General features: G+C 46.8%; 1 protein-coding gene across 2 annotated transcripts; it reads left to right on the forward strand.

Moving 5' to 3' along the window:
* The first annotated feature begins 2,149 nt into the window (after window positions 1–2,149).
* On the forward strand, window positions 2,150–16,562 carry WBP2NL (WBP2 N-terminal like). Of its 2 annotated transcripts, none has more exons than XM_048835292.2 (8): window positions 2,150–2,241; window positions 6,944–7,052; window positions 8,784–8,919; window positions 10,625–10,717; window positions 11,614–11,805; window positions 12,385–12,513; window positions 13,351–13,427; window positions 14,486–16,562. In XM_048835292.2, the coding sequence occupies exons 1-8, from the start codon at window positions 2,183–2,185 to the stop codon at window positions 14,531–14,533; spliced, it is 843 nt and encodes a 280-aa protein (XP_048691249.2). In that variant the 5' UTR covers window positions 2,150–2,182; the 3' UTR covers window positions 14,534–16,562. The 2 variants fall into 2 exon arrangements, with proteins under 2 accessions (XP_048691249.2, XP_048691248.2); XM_048835291.2 differs by lacking the exon at window positions 2,150–2,241 and adding an exon at window positions 2,424–2,635.
* The last annotated feature ends 3,440 nt before the right edge of the window (window positions 16,563–20,002 follow it).

Consider the following 20,002-nt stretch of genomic DNA (forward strand, 5'->3'; position numbering starts at 1 on the left):
CAAACTGCCTGGGGGTGCTCAACCCCTGTCTCTGCCCCCACTCCACCCCTTCCCCTAAGGCCCCACCCCTGCCTGCTCCCACCCCACCCCTGCCTTGCCTCTTCCTGCCCCGTCTCTTAAGTTCCTGCCCAGTTCCACTCCCTCCCCAGAGCGCACCACATCCCTGCTCCTTCCCCCTCCCTCCCAGCCTCCCTGCAGGTGGCAAAACAGCTGTTTGTGATGGGCGGGAGGCGCAGGGAGGGAGCGGGAGGCGCTGATCCGCGGGGCTGCCAGTGGGCGGGAGGCGCTGGGCAGGAGCTGATAGGGGGGCTGCTGGTAGGTGCTCAGCACCCACCATTTTCCCTCCATGCTTGCTCAAACCCCGGAGCACCCACGGAGTCGACGCCTATGGACCCTGGGTTTTTTCTGCCTTCCTCTGCAGCATGGGGCATGGTCACTTGCAGGTTTAAACTGAAGTAAATGGTGGAGTCTCTATATAACTTGAAATCTTTAAATCATGATTTGAGGACTTCAGTAACTCAGCCAGAGGTTAGGGGTGTATCACAGGAGTGGGTGGGTGAGGTTCTGTGGCCTGCGATGTGCAGGAGGTCAGCCTAGATAATCACAGTGATCCCTTCTGGCTTTAAAATCCATGAGTCTATAAATTAACTAAAGGTGTGAAGTGAAAGTGTGTTCGTTAATGTGCACTAAGCCTTCGGGTGGCTGCTGTCATTCAGAAGTGGAGTCACTTCAGACACCTTACAGATTGGTCAGGGCATCCAAGCTTTCAACGTCAAGGGTCACAGTAATATCTTGCTAGAGTGTGGGGACTACATCTAACTTGCTATTATAACTAGATTTACCATCCTTTGGCTGATTTGGTTCTCCCTGTACCATGTGGGACCACGCCAACTGCTCAGGCAGTTGGGGAACCCAATAGCCACTGTGCCTGAGACCTTGAACTCCGGCTTTTAGGGTTTGTGTCCCTACCTCCCTGTTAGTCAGAAGTCAGAGTCTCTCGGAGGTGATTATCCCCGCGGAATAGTATTCAAGACCCACTTACACTACTTACAACTAAAAATAGATTTTATTGGCAAATTATTGAACCCAAGATAAGAAACCATCAAAGGATAAGTAAAATCTGCACTCATCTGCACAGCTACTATGAGAAAGCTGGCCCAAACCTTAGGTTACAGAATATTGGGTTTGATACATGAAAAACTGTACATGGTAGAAGAGCTTTTGGTGTAAGCAACAGCAAAGTTGCCTCTGTTTTTCAGTCTGCCAAATGTCCCACGGAAGGTCTATGGGGAACTAGAGCTCCTCTACCCCTTTGTAAGGAATACCTCACTTTGGTTCTCCCAAAGGGCACCTGCTGCGATTCTGAATTAAGCTGGTGGTCTGCACATTACATTGCCTTAAAAAACCATATTAGCAAGGTGAAACCACTTGGAATCTGGTTCAGTGGCCTCGTCCTTCTGCTTACCCTCAACCTGCATTACGCTATTTTTCTTCTCATTTGTCCTTTCCCATCAGGTTAATATTCTCCTACCTCTTTGAGTTGGCCTTTTATTAACAGGTTATCAAACTGGCCCTTCTAGACCAATGAGAAACAAGCAAACAAAAATGTGGCTTTCACTAACCTCAAGAGCAGACAGCTCTTTGATTAAAAAGCTTACAAGTAAGAGACAGAAGGCATATTTCAAAACCATTTTAGCTTACAGAATGCAGATGCATAAATGAGCCATTCAGATACAGCTTTGTCACAGCACTATAAAACTGGAAAAGACCCATCCTTCCGTCCCCCCGTCTGTCCATCGCCCATCCCTCTCATCCTTCTGCCTGTCCATCCATCCCTCCGCCCCTCTCTCTGCTCCTCTCTGTCCGCCTACCCGCCCCTCTGTCCATCCACCCATCCCTCTGTCCTTCTGTCTGCCCATCCACCCATTGATCTCTCCGTCCTTCTGTCTGTCCACCCCGCTCTGCCCGTCCATCATCCGCCCCATCTGTCCAGCCACCCTCCTGTCGCTCGCTCTCGCTGCCCGCTCCTGCGACTCCCTCCAGCCCCGCCTCTGTCCCGAGTCCTCGCGGCCGGGGCCGTGCGCGATGAGGTCACGGGCGGGGCCGTGCGCGATGAGGTCACGGGGCGGGGCCGCGGAATAAGGCGGGGGGTGGGGGGCGTTCGCTGCCATTGGCCGGGAAGATGGCGCTGAACAGGAACCACTCGCAGGGCGGCGGGGTCATCGCCCCCCCTGGGGAGAGGTACCGGGGCGCGAGGCCGGGCGCGGGGGGGACCCCTCCGAGGCTGAGGCGGGCCCGGCCCGAGCTGAGCCAGATCCCCGGCCCGGCCCGGCCTGGCCTGGCCCGGCCCCTGCCCTGCCCGCAGAGCGCTTCGCCCGGCCCCGAGCCGCGGCCCGCCCGGTCCGGTCACTGGCCCCGGCCCGTGGCGGGAGGATCCGATGTCCCGGGCCGGGCCTTCTCCCGGCCCGCCCCCGGCGCAGGCCTTGCGGCCCTTCGTTTGTTTACGTTGCTGGCGCTGCGGCGGCTCCGGCCCCGGGTCTCCCGCTTTGGGCCGGCTGAGGCAGCCCGGCCCGCGACACTGGCTGTCGCGGATTAATCCGCGTCTAATTTCATTTCTTAAAAGCAGCTGCCAGAGGTGACCGGCTTCAGAGTAACTAACACGTTGGTGGGGAAAGTAGGTGTGTCCGGCAGAGAGGAGGCTGAGGCGGGGAGGGTGGGTCTATGGCGCTGTCCAGCTCTTTGGGGGAACTGCCCCGAGGCCCCTGGGAGATGAGCCCTGATTAGATCATTGCCCAGATCAACCCAGCTTCCTTTAGCCCGCTCTCTTTAAGGGGCTTTTCTTCTCTCCATAGTGTTTCCTTGACTTCTGCGTCCCTGTGCTCTCTGACCAGCTCCCAAGTTGGCAGCAGGGGAGTTTGTTTGTTCTGAAAGCTGTTGCTCGCTAGTAATGGGCGTGACAGCCCTAGAGGAAATGCATACGAGTGAATCCGAAGTCACATGAGCTGCAGCTTGTCAGCAGATTAGTGACTGAGCTACATCACAAGGCCTTACATGCACTTTCATTAACACTGGTTTCAGAGTAACAGCCGTGTTAGTCTGTATTCGCAAAAAGAAAAGGAGTACTTGTGGCACCTTAGAGACTAACCAATTTATTTGAGCATGAGCTTGATGAAGTGAGCTGTAGCTCACGAAAGCTCATGCTCAAATAAATTGGTTAGTCTCTAAGGTGCCACAAGTACTCCTTTTCTTTTTTCATTAACACTGTGCAATACTAGGTCATTAGCAGCATCTACATGGGTTTTGGTGTGTGCTGAGGTCTGAATTAAATATGCTCAGGTTGCAGATAGGGAAGTAGTCACTTTCTGAATAGACTGCAGTAAATTACTCTGATGAACATACTTTTAAATATTAAATGTACTTCTAGTTTGCGACCTGAATAATTCTCTGTCCACAAATCTGCACTGGCTTTAAAAAACTGAGTTATATAGAGAAGGTACTGACTTCCTAGCTCCTATTTTGCTTTTTCCAAATGAGATGTAATTCTGAGTCTCTGACTGCTCATATCCATTAAAGATTCCATAGTATTCTTATGGGACTGTGCCCAAAACAACCCACCACCAAAATCAGATCAAACACCCAGGCCTCCTTGCTTCATTAGGGTGCCTCATAAGCAGAATACAGAAATACTGCTCTTCTGGTAGCCCGAAAGATACATCTAGACTGCTTCTCATATATAGGGAGCTGGAGAGGAACGATTTGGACGAGCCCTGTGTTTTCCTGGTCTGATTCTGTATGAAGGTTTGGCACAATTATTCGCAATTGGTGAACCATGAAAATAAAGCAGCACCTATACAGACACTGATCTTTTACATTAAGCTGCACCCATGGTCCTTTTATTAGATTGTTTATTCCACCTGTTGATTGTGCTTGGGCTTTCCCAAGCTACAGAATGTTTTTTCTCTCCCTCTTTCTGTTTATCTCATAGAGATGTCATCGGCAGTAGGTCCTTTCAGACCTAGAACAACAATTGCAACCCATTTCCCTCCGGGATAATCTGAAACCCTTGAAGGGTTTCAGAGTGTGGGAATGAGCCAGTAGGCCAGAGTGGCCATGGTGGTACTTCCTGTGCTATCTGAAACGTTCTCGGAGCTTGAAGCTGTGGCTTGGCACTCAAAGCGCCCTGTCTGATGGTCAATGTCTGGTCTTCTGGTATAATCTAAAGGCACATAGTCATTCTAATTCAGCCCCCCTCCCTTTTATTTTAAAAGCGGGAGTTTTCCCAAACTTGAAACAAATACAATGATTTTGTGCCATTTAAAAACAATGGACTCATGGGGTTTGTTTGGTTCCCTGGCTGACCTGAAACAACTGCACTGGGTTAGTGCATGAAAAAGGAACCAAACATGGCTAAAAATCATGAAACTGGTTAGTCTAGTTTCACTATTCAGGCTTGGTGTTTACTTCTAGTATTTCAAACGGTATCATTGGTGAAAAGTCACCAGCCTCTGTGCAAAATTGTGGTATGTGAGCAGTCTGCTTTCAAATACAATTGTATGTTGGCCTGTCCCTGTTGGGGAGATGTAATTGACTTTGGTGGTGGTACTGATTAGGGTACAAGTTCAGTCCCTTGCAGTGTAGGTGACAAAACAGTAACTAATTAAGGCAGGGGGTGGAACTAGCAAAATGCTGTCTCTGAAGATGGGGCGGGGGAGCGGCTGGATCTGAGCAGAGCAAATTCCTCACCTCCTTGTAGCAGGAAGAAACTTTACTTGTGAAATCCAAACCAGGTGTCTGGGGATGGTACTGCTACTAGCACTGGACCTGATCTGCAAGTCAGGAAGCAATCTGCTTAAATTGCGTGACGGTAGCTCTGAAATCCTGGACACGCACAAGACATTGAGTGGAGTAGTGGGGGAAAGAGAACTGCCTTCTAGATTACTAAATTACCCTTAGGATGGGTGAATAACAGAAAAATAATAAGTAATATTATTAAGCTCAAAACTGTAAAGCTTGTCAAGTAATATTTGGCAAATGTTATATGACCGGCTGTAGTTTTCCTTGTTAGCTGTTGGGCGATCTTGTTGAACCGTATATAAATTCCTAACAGCAGCAGAATTTCAGTTCTCTTCTTCAGGATTGGGGTCATGTCTCAAAACAAAAAAACTCCAACATAAATTAAATAAACCAGGCCCTGGCCCCTTTCCAGATCTTTCCCTGTACCTGCTACTTGTTGGCTTCTTAACTAAGAGCCAGGTGACCTGACAGATATCACTTGATCTCTGACCTCAAACCCATTACCTGGGACAAAGCTTAGTCAGAGGTGGGGTGAAGCCAATTTGCCCTACGGGGCCAGCCCTTCCTGTGACAGTGCTATACTTCTAGGTAAAATTGTTCAGTAGGTTTAATGTAATTACCACTGCACTGGTATACTAAAAGTATTAAGTGCTGGGTTTACCTACATATGTATAAAGTATGATTAAAACAAGCTCTTTAATAAAGACACATTTTTAATTGGATACATGACAGTTATTCTTGCACAATGTAAAAGTGACCTATAAAATTTGCTGCCATAGAATATAGCTGAGGCAAAGTTTGGTGGGATTCAGAACTGGATTAGACATGAGCAATTGCCCTAGTTACGAAGAACTGTCTCCCCATAGCATCTGAGAATTGGAGAGAACCTATTAGGTCATTCAGTCTATCCCTCCCAGCCTTGCAGGACTGTGACTAGAGTATTACATTTTCAGTAATACCCTAAATTTCCCTCCGTCCTTGACAACTCCGCCTTTCAGGTACTTGTGGATTGTTATCCTGTGTCTCTTTAAATAGTTCCACTAAATGTTATCTAGCTTTCAGTAGTTTTCTTCAGAAGCATGTCCCTTTAATTTTTCCCTTTCAATAATTTTGCTGTTTTCCAATTCACCCATATTTCTGTAACAGGGTCCCTAAAACTGAATAGAGCATTTGAAATATGGTCTCATCGAGGCCATACAGATGTAACCACCTCATCTATGATGCCTCTGTATGCTGCTCAGAATTGCAGTGCACTTTTTTTTTTTCTGGCATAATACATTGTAAACTTGTCACTCCCTAAGTCTGTCAGTATTTCTGCTTCTCTTTGATTGTCTATCTGTTTTGGATCACTTCCCCACATTTTCCCAAACTGACTTTATCTTCTACTCACATTTGTTATCCCTAAATCCCTCTATATTATTTCCTGTCATTGCTAGTGTTCACAGGGTAGTGTTTGTAGCAAACTTAACTATCATGTTGGCTCCCTGTTCTAGATCATTGAATAAGTTTAAACCCCACCACCAGGAACAGTGTTTCCCCAATTCTCCTATCCCTGGATGCATTGTTCTTTATCACTAATCTTTGCTGATAGTCCTCGGTCACTTACAGGAAATAGTGACAGCATCTGTAGTTAGCTTAGCTATGAAGAAGCATCTTCTTTAGTACAGTTGACACAACTGGGGTTGCATTATTGGGGTTATGCTTTCCTGTGTAGCATCAACATATGGATACTGGACTAGTCAGACAGGGACTTGCTCTGAGGCAACACGCTTATTCCAGAAAGAAGTATTGAGGTCCGTTGTGCTTATTCTGTGCTGTGACCTTTTGTACTCGGTCTCTTTCAATGAGAAATGAATGGTTTTCCCAACAACTGTCTCAAGTGGCTTTGGAAATGCAAGGAGAAGCAAACTGTCCTGAGGCTAGAGGCTTCCCTTGGCAGAGTGGGGTTTGGTGTTGTACTTTATTGAGAGAGTAGCATAAATGGTGCGTGCATATGCAGAGAGAGAAGGTGGGATCCATATCTGAACAGAGCCTTCGGGGAAATGACCTGTTCCTTGGCATGCCCACTAACGTATGTTGATTGCATGTGCTTTAGGACTGTGTTTGATACTGTGCATCCCTGATGTCTCTCTCTCTTCCTCCTCCTCAGTATTCTTAAGCATTGTAAAGATGTGGAGCTTTCCTTCAGTGATGTGTCTGACAAGGCTGAAATCTTCAAAGGCACCAAGAAGGGAATGGTATACCTCACCCCCTACAGGGTAAGTCTTGAGCCAACAGCGTTCTCCCACAGGCTTCTAGTCCCAGAGACTTGTAAATGACTGGATAAATCTCCTACTTATGAGGAGGCTACAAATTCAAGATGGGAGAGAGTGGTGGAAACAGGTCATGCTTGCCCTTTTCTCCACAGCCTCCTTTCCCAGCTAGGGCCCGTTCCAGATTGTTCTCTACACAGTATGTTTTCATGTGTCTTTTACATTGTCCTGTTTTCAGTGTCAGTCGCTGGGGTTTCCACTATTTCCTTTGAAAGTCTCCTTCAGAATCCTTGCTGGGGGGCAGGGAGGAGAGTGTGTGTGTGTGGGGTTTAAACAAGAAACCCCCCATATGCACATCCAAAGCCTCTGTCTGTCCTGAACACCAACCCCTGTTTAACTTGGCTTCTCAATTCTCGCTGCTGTATGCTGTATGTATGTATGTATGCTGCTTTTAAACTGGAACAGGAGTTGATTTTTACGGGACCTAGAGTACATTGTATGGGCATAGGCTTTGCCCTGTTAAGGCTTATCATACAGGCACAGTGGCCAACCTGATTGAAACCTCTTCTTAGTAAACATTTGAAAGCTAAAAGCTGGGGGCAAAAAACCCTCTCCTGCTGTTCCAGGGATTACTGAAGGGGGGCTGTGATGCTTCTGCAAGTGTTTTGATGAGTGAACGTACAAAGGACTAGGGGAAACTGTTCAGTGTAGTCCAAAAACCTGGACTAGGAAAGCCCTGGAGAACCTCCTAAAAGGGTCAGTTCTGTACTGGCTTGAAGGACGGACCGTAAATCTTTCCTGTGTTCAGTCCTGTGGCTTATGAGGTGGCCCATGCAAAATTTTGCATGCCCACAAGTATTCCTCATCCCTTTGGACTGTATCCAGTCTTCAGGTGCAGCAGCACTCTAGAATTCTTCACTTAGCCGGTGCTGCTCTAGAGACAGTCACCAAACGAACTAAGCTGGTCTGAATTCACAGCTTTTGGTTTGTACGTCTGTAGACGGCCACTGCTCATCTGGTTTGAGTGTCCTGTTTTGACTTTAGCTTTAACGAGAGATGCTGCACTGAATCTGCCAAAGCCCTGGACGCACAAATGAGTTAGATCCTGGAAGGGTGTAATAGCTGTGTAAGATTCAATGTAGTAGCTTTTCTGTACGCAGCAGTGAGTTATACGTAGCCTGTGACATTAGACCTTTTTAATGAGAGGGGGAATGTTAGGCCAGGGCACTGCTCTTCTATCCCCTGCCTCTGGCTTTCCTTATTTAAGAATGATCATAGTAACTGCTAAGTTACTATTCAAACAGGCTGTTAGATTTGGGCAGAAAGACCACACGTCTAAGCAGTCCAGAACTTCTGGTCCACTTCAGTGCAATGGAGCTTCAAGCCACAGTGCTGCATACTGTGTCACAAAAATAGTGCAGTAATTTGAGGTTTTAAAGGGAGAAAATATTTCTTAATTTACATGGTGTCAACTGAACGCTACCATGGAAGTTGCACACGTTTCAGGTGTGTGAGCCATACATATATGATAACGTTATTTTGGATTTCTCGGGATGAAAACTGCTATGTAGCTGTAGAATAGGAACTTGCATGTATAATTGTTCCAGAGCTTTAGTTTCTCTTTACCAGCTTGTTAAAGCAGTGTCTGGTTTGAACACTTCTGAAACAGCCTCTTTCACTCTAGGTATAAAGACTGACTGTAAATTAACAGCTTTAAAATGTCCCTCTATCTTGCAGATGATCTTTGTGTCTAAAGGCAAGGACCCCCTGATGTCCTTCATGATGCCATTCTACTTGGTGAAAGGGTGCTCCATCGAGCAGCCTGTCTTCTCTGCCAATTACATCAAAGGCGTGATCCAGGCTGAGGCAGGAGGTATGTGTTAATGTGTTGCAGCTCCAAGCAGGCTTAACTGAGTTCCCCAAGTACTTTTTCCCTTCTGCTGAATTTGTAACCCGGGGCTTGTCCACATGAGAAATTGACCGGCATAGTAATAGTGAAATATGCCAGTCAGTTTCCTCACATAGGCATGTCCTAAGTTTAGTGGAAAGCCAAAAAAAGCCTCATAGTGGATATTTTTGTCCAGTATAAACTTGTAACTATGATCCAAATGTCAAGCTGAGCCTACGAAGCAACTAACACACGCAGAAATTTAAAGATCAAGCAGTTTTCGATCTTTAAATTTCTGCGTGTGTTAGTTGCTTCGTAGGCTCAGCTTGAGAGGGAGGTGGAGAGGGTAGGCGGGTGATGGGTTCACCAACTTCAGATGCTGATCTTCTTGGCTGCTATTCATGACTGTACAAAGTGAGCACGTGTCTCTGGAGATAAGCAGACCTTTCTTCACCTTTTCCTGGCAATAAAATCACTCTTTGTGGAGATTCTGCTATAGTAGTGGTGACTCATATCTGGGTCACTCTGGCTCTTGAATAGCTAGAGCTTTCTGCATAATCTATTCTGCACGTACACTGTAGTGATCTTGGATGCCTTTTTTACTATGCCAGTTTGTTTGTGTCACTTCTTTAAATTCTTTCTCTCTACCCCAGCCTTTCTTGTTGGCTAGGGGTGTTGCTTCATGATGGGAAGTATAGAGGTGGGTTGCTGATTCGTTGGGTAACTTGCCCAAGCTTAACTACCAAACTATTACTGATAAGACAACAGGAAAGAATAAAATTTGAGCAATGCAGTGTTTCTAAGTGTGTTGTGGAACCAGCCACTTCCTTTCAATTTATATGCCTGATGGGTTTTTTTTCCTCCTCTAACAATGTGCAGAAAACCCCCAAACTTCTCATAATCTCTCCTGACAACTTTTCTTGGAAGAAGTTAATCAGACAAGGGATTTTGGAACCTGGGCTTTTCATTTTAAAACTCAAACTTTGATCTCCCATCTGACAACTTGCTTTAAAAACTCCCAATTTTGTTTATCCACTTGTCCTCCAATAAGGAAACCTGCCTTTTTGTACAGTTTGGGTGATTTATCTTGGAGTCTTAGCATTTGCTAATGAATTTCTAGAAACTCCTGTTAGGCCTAAAACTTTGTAATCTTTATCTAAGCTCCTATGCTTCAAAGAGGGTAAAGAGTCTGCTGATGGAATATTTGATTCCAATCCTGGCTTGAGTTTCAGGCCCTGATTCAAAGTCCATTTAGTTTGGTGGAAGGACTCCCATTCAGTGGGCAGGCTCCCGCTGAATAAAATGTGTCCTTTCTATGTCGTATTTGTAATTGGATTCTCTCTTAGCCTACTAGCAGAAAATCTAGATCTACAGCAACCTTTACATGTCCATGTTTTAGACTCTCCTTTTAAAAAATAAGGAAATTCCCAGACAAACCTTCTCCTCGTTTCCCTGAGATTTATCTTGTATACAAGTGGGCTGACTGACCAGTGCGAAGAAAGCTGGTGGTGCCTTCCTGCTGGCAGGTCTGCAGCAGTTGTCCAAACCCTGTTTGGTCTCTTGTTTAACTTGGGAGCTTCTAGGAAACAAATCAACTAATAATCTGTATTCAAATTCAAACTAGTTTCTTGGTGTTAATCTTTTAGAGTATTTTAATGGTTTCATTTGTATTTCCCACTTTCTCTTTTAGGGGGTTGGGAAGGGCAGGCTTCCTTTAAAATGACCTTCAACAGTGGAGGAGCCATTGAGTTTGGACAGTTGATGTTCAGAGTTGCCACTAATGGTAAGTAACCTTCAGAGGCTTGACTATTCTTTAGCTAGAAGAGTTGGCTAACTAACTTTTGCTGCAGTAAACTTCTTGGGGTGAGCAGAGCGAATAACCCTTCTAAACTTCTCAATCAAAAAAGTTTGACTTTTCCATGAGAACTTTTGTCTTCATTCTACACCCTATTGTTGGTCTTAATGCTTTTGGTTTTTGGAAACTGAAAAACTTAATATTCCCAATTCTTGGAATGATCCCCCTATTCCTTTTTTTTTTGTTAAATCTTTTCTCCTCTGTCTTCCAACTGGAAAAAGTAGGAAAAAATGAGACTGCAGTGGTGTATGGGGGAACTATACTCTCACACTGTTTACCCAACCCTCTCCAATGGGGAGAGAGTGTATTAAAAATAGAGTGGAGGGAGAAAAACTTCCAAAAATTGATGATAAATCTAAACAAAAAAATTCATTTTAATAGGAAAAACTTTTTTTAGAGATTTTCCTGATCAGAAAAACTTCTTAAATGTGTGGGGTTATTCCACCTTTTTTTAAATGAAACCACATTCTTTAGTGGAGATGTTTTGGGGAGCTTTAGTGGCTAGTATCTGTGTAGATTTTTGCAGAACAGGGTTAATCGGAGTCCTCTCCATAAACTGTTCCGAGCTCAGGGTCCAGCCCTGCTCCCCAGCATCCAAACTAGCAAAGCTAATTACCACAGCAGTGTGTGAACGTGGGAGAAGAAGAGATTATTGCTAGATGGGTTTCAGGCAAAGCAGTCACTCCAGGTCTCAGTGACTCATAGCTCTGTTGCAGTGACAGATCAAACTAAATTCATGACCGTTCCTTCCTTTTCTTTGCTGCTCCATTTTAATTGCATGGCAGTGTGCTGAGTCAAACTTGCTAAACTTAATTTTTTTTTAGCTTCCAGAGGGGCTCCTGCCCAGAATACTGGCTATGGCTATATGCCTGCCTTTACGGGGTACACCCCTGCTCCAGGAGGTTATTCACCTGCCCCCCAGCCAGCTAATGGACCATACCCTTATGTGCCCCCACCAATGAATGGATATGGACCAGCTCCGCAACCCATGGGATACCCTTACGCACCACCTCCAGGTAAAGCCTTCCGACAGGCTTCAACGTCTTGTAACATACCAGTGTTGTGTGAGAGGCAGAGTGCGCGTGCTGTCTGTACTGGGAGCTGTAAAGGACCGTGTCAGAGTAAAGAACACAAGACCCCAACATAGCTGGGGGATGACTTGTATTGCAGCAGTCCATTCTCTCTGAGCAGCATTGTTAGTCTTATAAGGGCCCTGACTCCTCTGGGTCACTGAAGCACTTCCTTGCAAGGGCTGGGGTGTCCTGGTAAAATCCAGCTTGAGTATTGTTGTGTCTCCCTAGAGATCCAGTGGGACAGGAAATAAAGGATACAACATCCTAAGCTGGGTAACGCCTTCTGGCAGAGAATGGCTGGCAAATTCGGGGAGTGATTGTTGCCTGCAAAGCCCTCTGGGATCAAAGGTGCTACAGCCATATAAAATCCTGCTGTGGAACTGCTGCTGTTTAAGCTTGGATGGCTTGCCTTGACTTGTGTGTATCCGCTCTGGACAGAAGCAACAGGCCTGCAAACTAGGCCTGCGCTATGTCCCACAGGAATTACTTAAAGCACCGTGTGAATCTCTCTCCTTTCAACAGGCATGTACCCACCTCCTCCTGACATGAACCCCCTGTATATGGCTCCTCCTCCCCCCTACCCTGGCCCTCCTACCGCAGGACCTTCAGCCCCCACAGCCCCTACAGCCTGGGTGGAGCCCGGAATGCCAGGTAAGGGAGCGGGAGGGACTCTCGCTGCAGTTCCAAAAGGGATTGTTCCTGGTGCAGATGTGAATGATGGAATTTCTCTCGTTACAGGCTCTTTGAGTCGCCCATTTCTAGGCAGTTTGCGGTGGGTGGGGGAAGATGACATGGCAGTTCCCAGCACTGTACTGGTTCTGTCCAGCATGAGCAAGTCCCTTGCTCTCATGAGCAGGCCCAAAGTAAAACTAAGAGAGCTGGCTCTGATGTTGCAAGCTGGTCCTCTTGGCACCTCTTGTCTCTAGAGTCTGCTTAAGAAAGCTGTGTTAAAAGGTATGGCACAGAAGCCACCTGCTAGAGCAGGAAGGAGACTCTACTGAAAGTGTTACCTGGGGATCCTTTTGGAACAGGTGGTCTGCATTGATGACCACAGGTATAGGTCAAACTGCTGCCAGATACTATCAGTTCATTTTATAGTGTAGCATTATGCCTGGCTAATAGCCACAGTTCCACATAGTTGTTCCACAACTATGCTGGGGTTATCTTAAGGCTAAAATCAAGTGTGACCTAGCTGATGTGAGGGGAGACTTGTCTTACTCCCAGAGAGCTGTAAAGCCCAGGATATTTGTTAACAGGGAAGCATTGTCTGGTGGTTTAAGCACAGCTGGGAGATGTGGGTTCCATTCTCTGCTCTGCTACAGACCTATTTTGTGACCTTAGAAAAGCCAGTTAACTTGTCTAGGACTCTGTTTTCCCCATCTGAAAAATAGGTATGCTTTCTCTGTTAGGTGGGGGGCTGGGAAGCTGAATTTGCTATTTGTAAAGCACTTAGGAAGACTGTTTTTGTTTTTTGGCCTTACTCTGTAGGTGGCAGTAAAGCAGCAGAAGCAGCTTCGAGTGCCTATTACAACCCAGCCAATCCCCACAATGTCTATATGCCTATGGTAAGCAACTGGTTGAGTTGTCTGTTGGGCTGGAGGGCAAAGGGGTAAGAGGAGCTAACGCACTTGCTGTTCAGCTGCTACAGCTGAATCCTGGGCAGCTTGTCATCTTACTGCAGCAGATGCTGAAGTCACAGTGCATAGCCCATGCCGTGCCACATCACACCAAGTCTAGTATCCTGCTTCTGGGTGTATCCAAGCAGGCTGTTTGCCCATCTAGTCTAGCTGCGGGCAGTGCTTGATCCTCAAGAGGAGAGTGGACCCACCCACATGCACCAGATCAGTTGAACTAAGATGGGTCTAGGTCTCTTTTCTTCCTGACCCCCCACAGGCAATTGGTTCCCCAAAGCAGGAGGTTTACAGTCACTTTGTTTTACCATGCTATTTAGAAATGGTCTATCCACTCTTTCCTACAAAGAAGGCTCCTCAAAATACTCAGTCACTGTTCCTGGAATCCGTCTTAGTATTTTTCTGATCAAGAAGGGAGGGAACTCTAAGACCTTCATGAAAGTTGTTCCTATACAGAAACAATATATAGTTCTCGGCTTCTGCAAGAATGGGGGTAGCCAGATTTAGGCACTTAAAGGGAAGGGGTAATGCAGGTTTAGACTGTTCTAGGCTAGGGGAGACGGACAAGATCTGTCCTAACAAACTGCTACAGGAACCACAGTCACTGGGGAGGGTGAGAGGAAGATGAGGATTAAAACAACGTCCAGTCACAGCGCTGCTGTTTCTGAAATACACCCGTTCTGATGGGCTTTTAAAGGGACTCTTTGTGTTCATCTTTTTTTGTGTGTGGTGCCTCATTCGAAGCATTGTGGGAACTGGCAGAGATTCTGGGACGTAACTGAAACTGGGAAGACATGGCTATGGGTAGCTGTAGCCTAACATACAGGCCTCACACCTGTCACTGTCAGCTCAGTATCTCTCAAGCTGTAGCCGAAGGCAAAGGTTTGGTGCATTAAGCTAAGCCTGGGAATGCTCGGAAAGCTGAACGGCTACACACAACGCTGCTGATTCTAGATAAGAGACGTGGTGACTGATCCTTTCTCACTTTGCAGGACCAGCCGCCTCCTTATGCACCTCCTGCTGAGAAAAAGAACAACTAACGGAAGGAACCCACTCACCAACTGCTCACGTTCCTTCTCCCCAAAGACACTTCTGTCCTCACCACCACCCCCTCATTCAGTGTATCTCTAGGCTTCCATGCGTGTATATAATAGACATAGCAATGGGCGACGTAACACCTGCCCGCTTTAAACATTTGAGCATGACCATACAAGTAGAACAGCAGAAGCAGCAGTGTATTCTTGCCTGATTGCTTTACATCCCAGGGCCAGAGCGCTGTCTCTCCGAGGCTTTTGCCATGAGTTTGGGGGTGGGGGTGAAGTCTTAGGCCAGCAGAGAAAGCACATCAGTAATGTAGGAATACAACATTACAGCTTCTTGATTTTTTTGAATGAAGTAAAATGGTTTGAGAGAGTGGTTTTAAACTTCTTCTGAGGCAACAGTAAGTGAGAAGGAAAGAGGCAATGGGCTGCTGGGTTTCCCCATGTTGGTATAAAAGAGGAGCACGTTACATTTTTCATTGGTGCTGTTCCCTTTTTAAGGAATCGAGTGAAGTGCTGGAGGCTTGTGTCACGTAAGCTTCATTGTACTGGGCCACACTGTAACCTGGGAAGACTCCTGAGACACACTCAGCCTAGTTAAGCATTTTGCAGTGTGGGCTTCAGTGTGGAGAGGCCAAGTACAATGCTAACTCAGCAGCAGCAGCAAGGGAAGTATGAACTGGCTTTGGCTAAATCACTGGCCCTGCAGGCAAGAAGAGCTAACACAGCTGCAGTTTTACACCTGCCTTGGACACTGCAAAGCCCCCTGTATGCACCTGTCTCCTTTCCCAGGAAACCTGCCTCTCTCAAAACGGGTGATGGCTGGAAGAGGCAAGATGCCCCACTTGCTGGGGTGTGCAGACATCCAAGGATGCCTGGTTCTTCCTCCTCCACTCTGTTGTGAGAAGCTTCTCTTCTGTATTGTAAATGTACTTTTGAGGAGAGGGGGATGTGTTAGCAGGTCTCTTCAGTGCAGTGAAAGCCAGACTTTGTGGCCACCTGATGCAGGCGGCCGATGAAAGACTTGGGAGAAACTCGTGCGTCTAACCTGGAAATAGGCAGTGGCTTTCTAAAAGCAGCATCTCCGTGTAGATGGGCAGTAGAAAAGCAAATTGGGACTGGGTGGAGGGGAGTGGAATCTGGGCTACAGAGCTCTGAGCAAATGGGAGTGGGAATTAATCCAAGTCTTCCTTTCATTCTCCTAGAAACTGGCCCCTCTGTGCAGCAGCAGCCACGCTGCAGGTGCGGGTGAGTGAGAAGTATTAGGGTATTCTACTCTGACAGCACGTTTCACCAAGGAGAGCATAACCTCACCATAGGGATGGGATCAGAAACTATTGCTCTGCCTGCTGAGGAGCCTCATACCCCGGGCTAGCTTTCCTAGAAAGCACTGGGGGGTGGGTGGAGATGGGAGAGCGGTCTGTCTTCCCTCCACATGCAACTAAAGCCATGCTGGTGTGAATGTGCTGGCATCTGAACAGTAGTGGGGGTGAGGAAGAGAATCTCGGTGGGTGGGGTGGGTTTGTTTCTTCAATGGAGGTAGGGTAACTGGATGGCTCTTTACTGCTTGCGTGGCATCCCCTTGTGGTGAGGCGGTGCCCGTTCACCATCAATAACCAGTATTTTTTGTAATGTAGATGTTACTGCTAACCCTCAGCTGTTACTGAGAATAGAGCAACTCAGCTGGGACCTTCTATTCTCCCTTAGGAACTGATGCCCTGCAAACTTGTTCTCCAAAGAGAATCACACTTGTCTAGTGGAGAACCTCTGACTCCCAGTGTAGGGCCTGCTCAGCCACTCCCCACTCGGTTCTCACTCAGGGGTAGGGACTGTTTTTCCCCCTTTGCTCCCTACGTGCTAGGCTATTGTACAAGCAAAGCTCACACAACCTGTGTGTATTCCTGTAGCTGCCTGACCTTCCTCCGCATAGCAGCCATCTGCAAGGGAGGAACTTCCTTTTCTAAGAAGCCTTTTTAATCTGAGTCAAAGATTCTCTAACTTTCTGGAATTAAAAATGTTCCACTATCAATGTTTGTAATATCTTTTGCATTGCACTTTAATACAGAAGCATTGGAATCTTCAGGCCTGTGCGTCAGTTCAGTGGTGTGCGTGTTCTGATGTAGTAACCAACAGCTTGCTGTGCGATGGGCAAGAAAAATGGAACGGATAGGATAAGAATTGCAAAAACCCCATAATTGGTTGTGGGATTGTTTTTGTGGCTTTGTGACCAATGCATGGTCCCTCCCTCCCCCTTCCCCACTGAGCACTGCTTAGCTGTTCTGCAGAACTAGAGTGGGAAAATGGCCTTTAGTTAAAAATCCCACTCCACTTGCACCTCAGGCTGTGGTTATAGCCTATCCCTTAGGTCGTGAGAGGAGGGAGGCTGCCTTTTACCATCACTGCCTTTACTGCTGTAACTAATGTCCTAGTTAACTCAAACTGGCACACTACCCCTTTCTTGGGGCATGTCAAGCACCACTAACAGGGGCTGTGGGAGCTCTCTGCTAATGCAGTATTCCTGTGACTCTTCTGTAAGCAGCTGTTTCCAAGGGCTTGTTTGCCCTGGTCCCACAGCCAGCACTGATTCTCTATTAGTTAAGGAGCAAAAGTGGAAGGTCCCCAGTTCTCTCCCCGCTGCCCAGTTGTGATGGTAATCAGCTATTCCATCTTCTGGGTGTAGGTTAAATCCCTGGGGACAAAATACCTTTCTTCCACATTCACCTCCACTCGTACAGCTGGTCTTGTGCATCCCAGACTTGCTTCGCTGAAAAAGCAGCACCAAATGTGGGATAGCTTCAAGTGGGGTAGGTAGCTGGAGAAAAAGCAGTCAAAGCTGCTTATGGCCGCTTCTGCTGAAGATAGGAGTGAAGGCAGGCTTGGGACAATCACAAACTCAAGGCTGAGAATTGCTACCTCTGTGCTACGGCTGTCAGGGAGCCCTGTTACAACACTCCAAGTTGTAGGACATGCAGAACCCACATCTGTCTTCTGTAATTTGATTGAAAGCTTTGGCTGGAGTGAGGCTTTAGTTCAGGTACTAAATGTGCCTCAGGTCCTACCTGCCATCAGACTAGCACAGTGTCTTACCCAGACCCCGTGACATGTTTTCAGTGGTGGGCTTGACCCTATTACCTTGGTTTGCAATGCCGTGTGAGGAGAGGAGGAAAAGTAAGAGGCTCTTGGCAAAAGTGTGACAGCAGCCAGCTGTTGCCTGCAGCCAGGTTGGTTGGCTGGCTCAGTAGCATATACTGAGTCCTCTGTCTAATGGGAAGGAGAAAATTTTAAGCCTTTCTTTGAGCTTGCAGCAGGAGCTGTTAGGATGGACAGGGCCACTCTCTCCGCTGTCCTCTGGTGGGCTGCTCCAACTCCCAGTATGCATCTAGTGAAGAGGTGAAAGGAGTCCAAAGCTGGCACCAGCCTCCTTAAAACTCTGGTGAGTGACATCTGTGTGTGGGGGTGATGAGAGAGACAACTATTGCTCTGGGAATGTTTTCTGGACAGTAACAGTCGTCAGAAGAATTGCACTGTTTATATAGGCCCTACACAGACTGAGTGAGGACAGAAAGTAAGTCCATACATCATAACTTGACTTGCTAGATTTTCTTTGTGGGGCCAGGTTAAAAGGAAGATTGAACAGTGACTCTTACACAGGAAGAGAAAATCTTAAGTTCGTTGTTTTTATTGTAGACAAAGTTACAGGTTTGAGAGAGGACTTTTCATTACAAAACACTGATTGATTGCAGCAGTGAAGCCTGAGTCCTCATTAAGAATTAACCTGGCCCCATAATCACTTTCAAAGGAGGCCCTACTCTGCATCAGCTCACCCTCTTTAATGTATACAGCTCCAGTTCCTAGCATAGGTGATAACCCCCATGCTAGCTGGTAACATATTTTATGCTGCTTAGTCAGCCAGGAGTTCCAGTAAAACACAGATCTATGACGCATCTCTAGCTAAAATAAAACAGAGCTAGAACCTACTGCCCTGCCTACAGTGCTCAAGTGCAATCAGTCCTTCATTTATTTTAATTGGAAAGCAATGTTTAGAGTTCTCTTCACCAGCACGTGGCTGATTCTGCAAAGCCTGTACCACTCCCTATGGTCAGTGCTGGGGGGGGGGAGGGGAAACTGTGCAGCGACTGCAGAATGTCTGTCCTACAGCAGGTGTCTAGCCCTTTTCCTTGCAGAGGAAGCCTTGAAAACATAAACAAGATTATGAGCTTGTTGAAGTGGAAAGGAACAAGCAGCTGGCTTCTACTTCTGCCCTGGTGGGGACCTTGTAGAGATTCTCCTGAGCTCCTCAGGCCTGTCCTGCAGCTTGTAGTGCACTAATAAAAAGACTCTTGTGGTTCTGTCCAAAATGGCCAAGGCCAGCTTTTTTTAAGCATGGATATCTCCTATTGTATCAACAGTACAGCCTACTGCAGTGTGACAGGTGTTACTTATCAGAGTCCTACGTAGGTTGCTATATGGGAGAGGGGGAGAGCAGTGGGCAGCCATTTGCTGGTGTCACTTGGTGCATGCAAAAGCCTGGCTTAGAGCCCTGTTGCAAAGTCCCCTCATCCACCAGTTAACATCGGCTATGCCATACATTCCTCCAAACCTTATGCTGCAGTCTGTCCCATTTATCCAGCCTAGAGGGTGCCTAGTGTTCTGAAACATTCTTCTGAGTGAGGAGCTAAGCCCATACTACTCCTGGTGGAATTCTGCATCACTGCACATGTGCAGAATTCATCTCCCCTGCAGATTTGCTTCTCTGTAGAAAAATGACTTCTGATGGGGAAGTAAAGGAAAACTGCAAGAGTGGTCACACCCCTCTCTGGCAACACAGGCAGGTTGGTGCAAGCACCCAGAGCAGCTGGTAGAGACATAAATTACTGCCAGGAGGGGAGGGGAGCTGGGCAGGTATGTGTGTGAGAGAGAGACACACACTCTGTCCCTCTCGCTTGCTATTGCAGTATGCTGGGCATGGAGGGGTGGGCCTTCAGGGTGTTCTTGAGGAGCAGAATGTAGCAGCCTGCCTACTTAGTGAATTCCCCCTGGAGTATAAAACAGGTGTAAAAGTTTTAAGGCTCCTTCACATTGCCAGAGTGCTGTAAAGGACAGTATGGCCTTATAAATGCTCATGTGTTTTAGTGATTAGAACTGGTCTAAATTTTTGGACTGAAAAAATGTGCTCCATGAACTGTTTGCTACGGACCTTCCTGGGGTGGTCAGTAGCCCATATCCCCAGCCCTCACTTGCTTGTCAGGTGCCTCTGATGTAACACTGAGCACATGGCTGCATATATTGGTTGACTAATAACTGGAAATAAAGGGTCAAACCTAGCGACATTACTATAAGGCAAGGGGATTTGGGGATTTCCTCCAATGCTACTTACTCCCCTTCTCCAGCCATTGTAGTGTAGTTTAAATAAGTGACCTAAATAATTGAAGCTAGTATGATTACATTATTTTGACAAATAAAATATGC

The sequence above is a fragment of the Caretta caretta genome, chromosome 1, assembly GCF_965140235.1.
Source record: "Caretta caretta isolate rCarCar2 chromosome 1, rCarCar1.hap1, whole genome shotgun sequence".
NCBI lineage: Eukaryota > Metazoa > Chordata > Testudines > Cheloniidae > Caretta > Caretta caretta.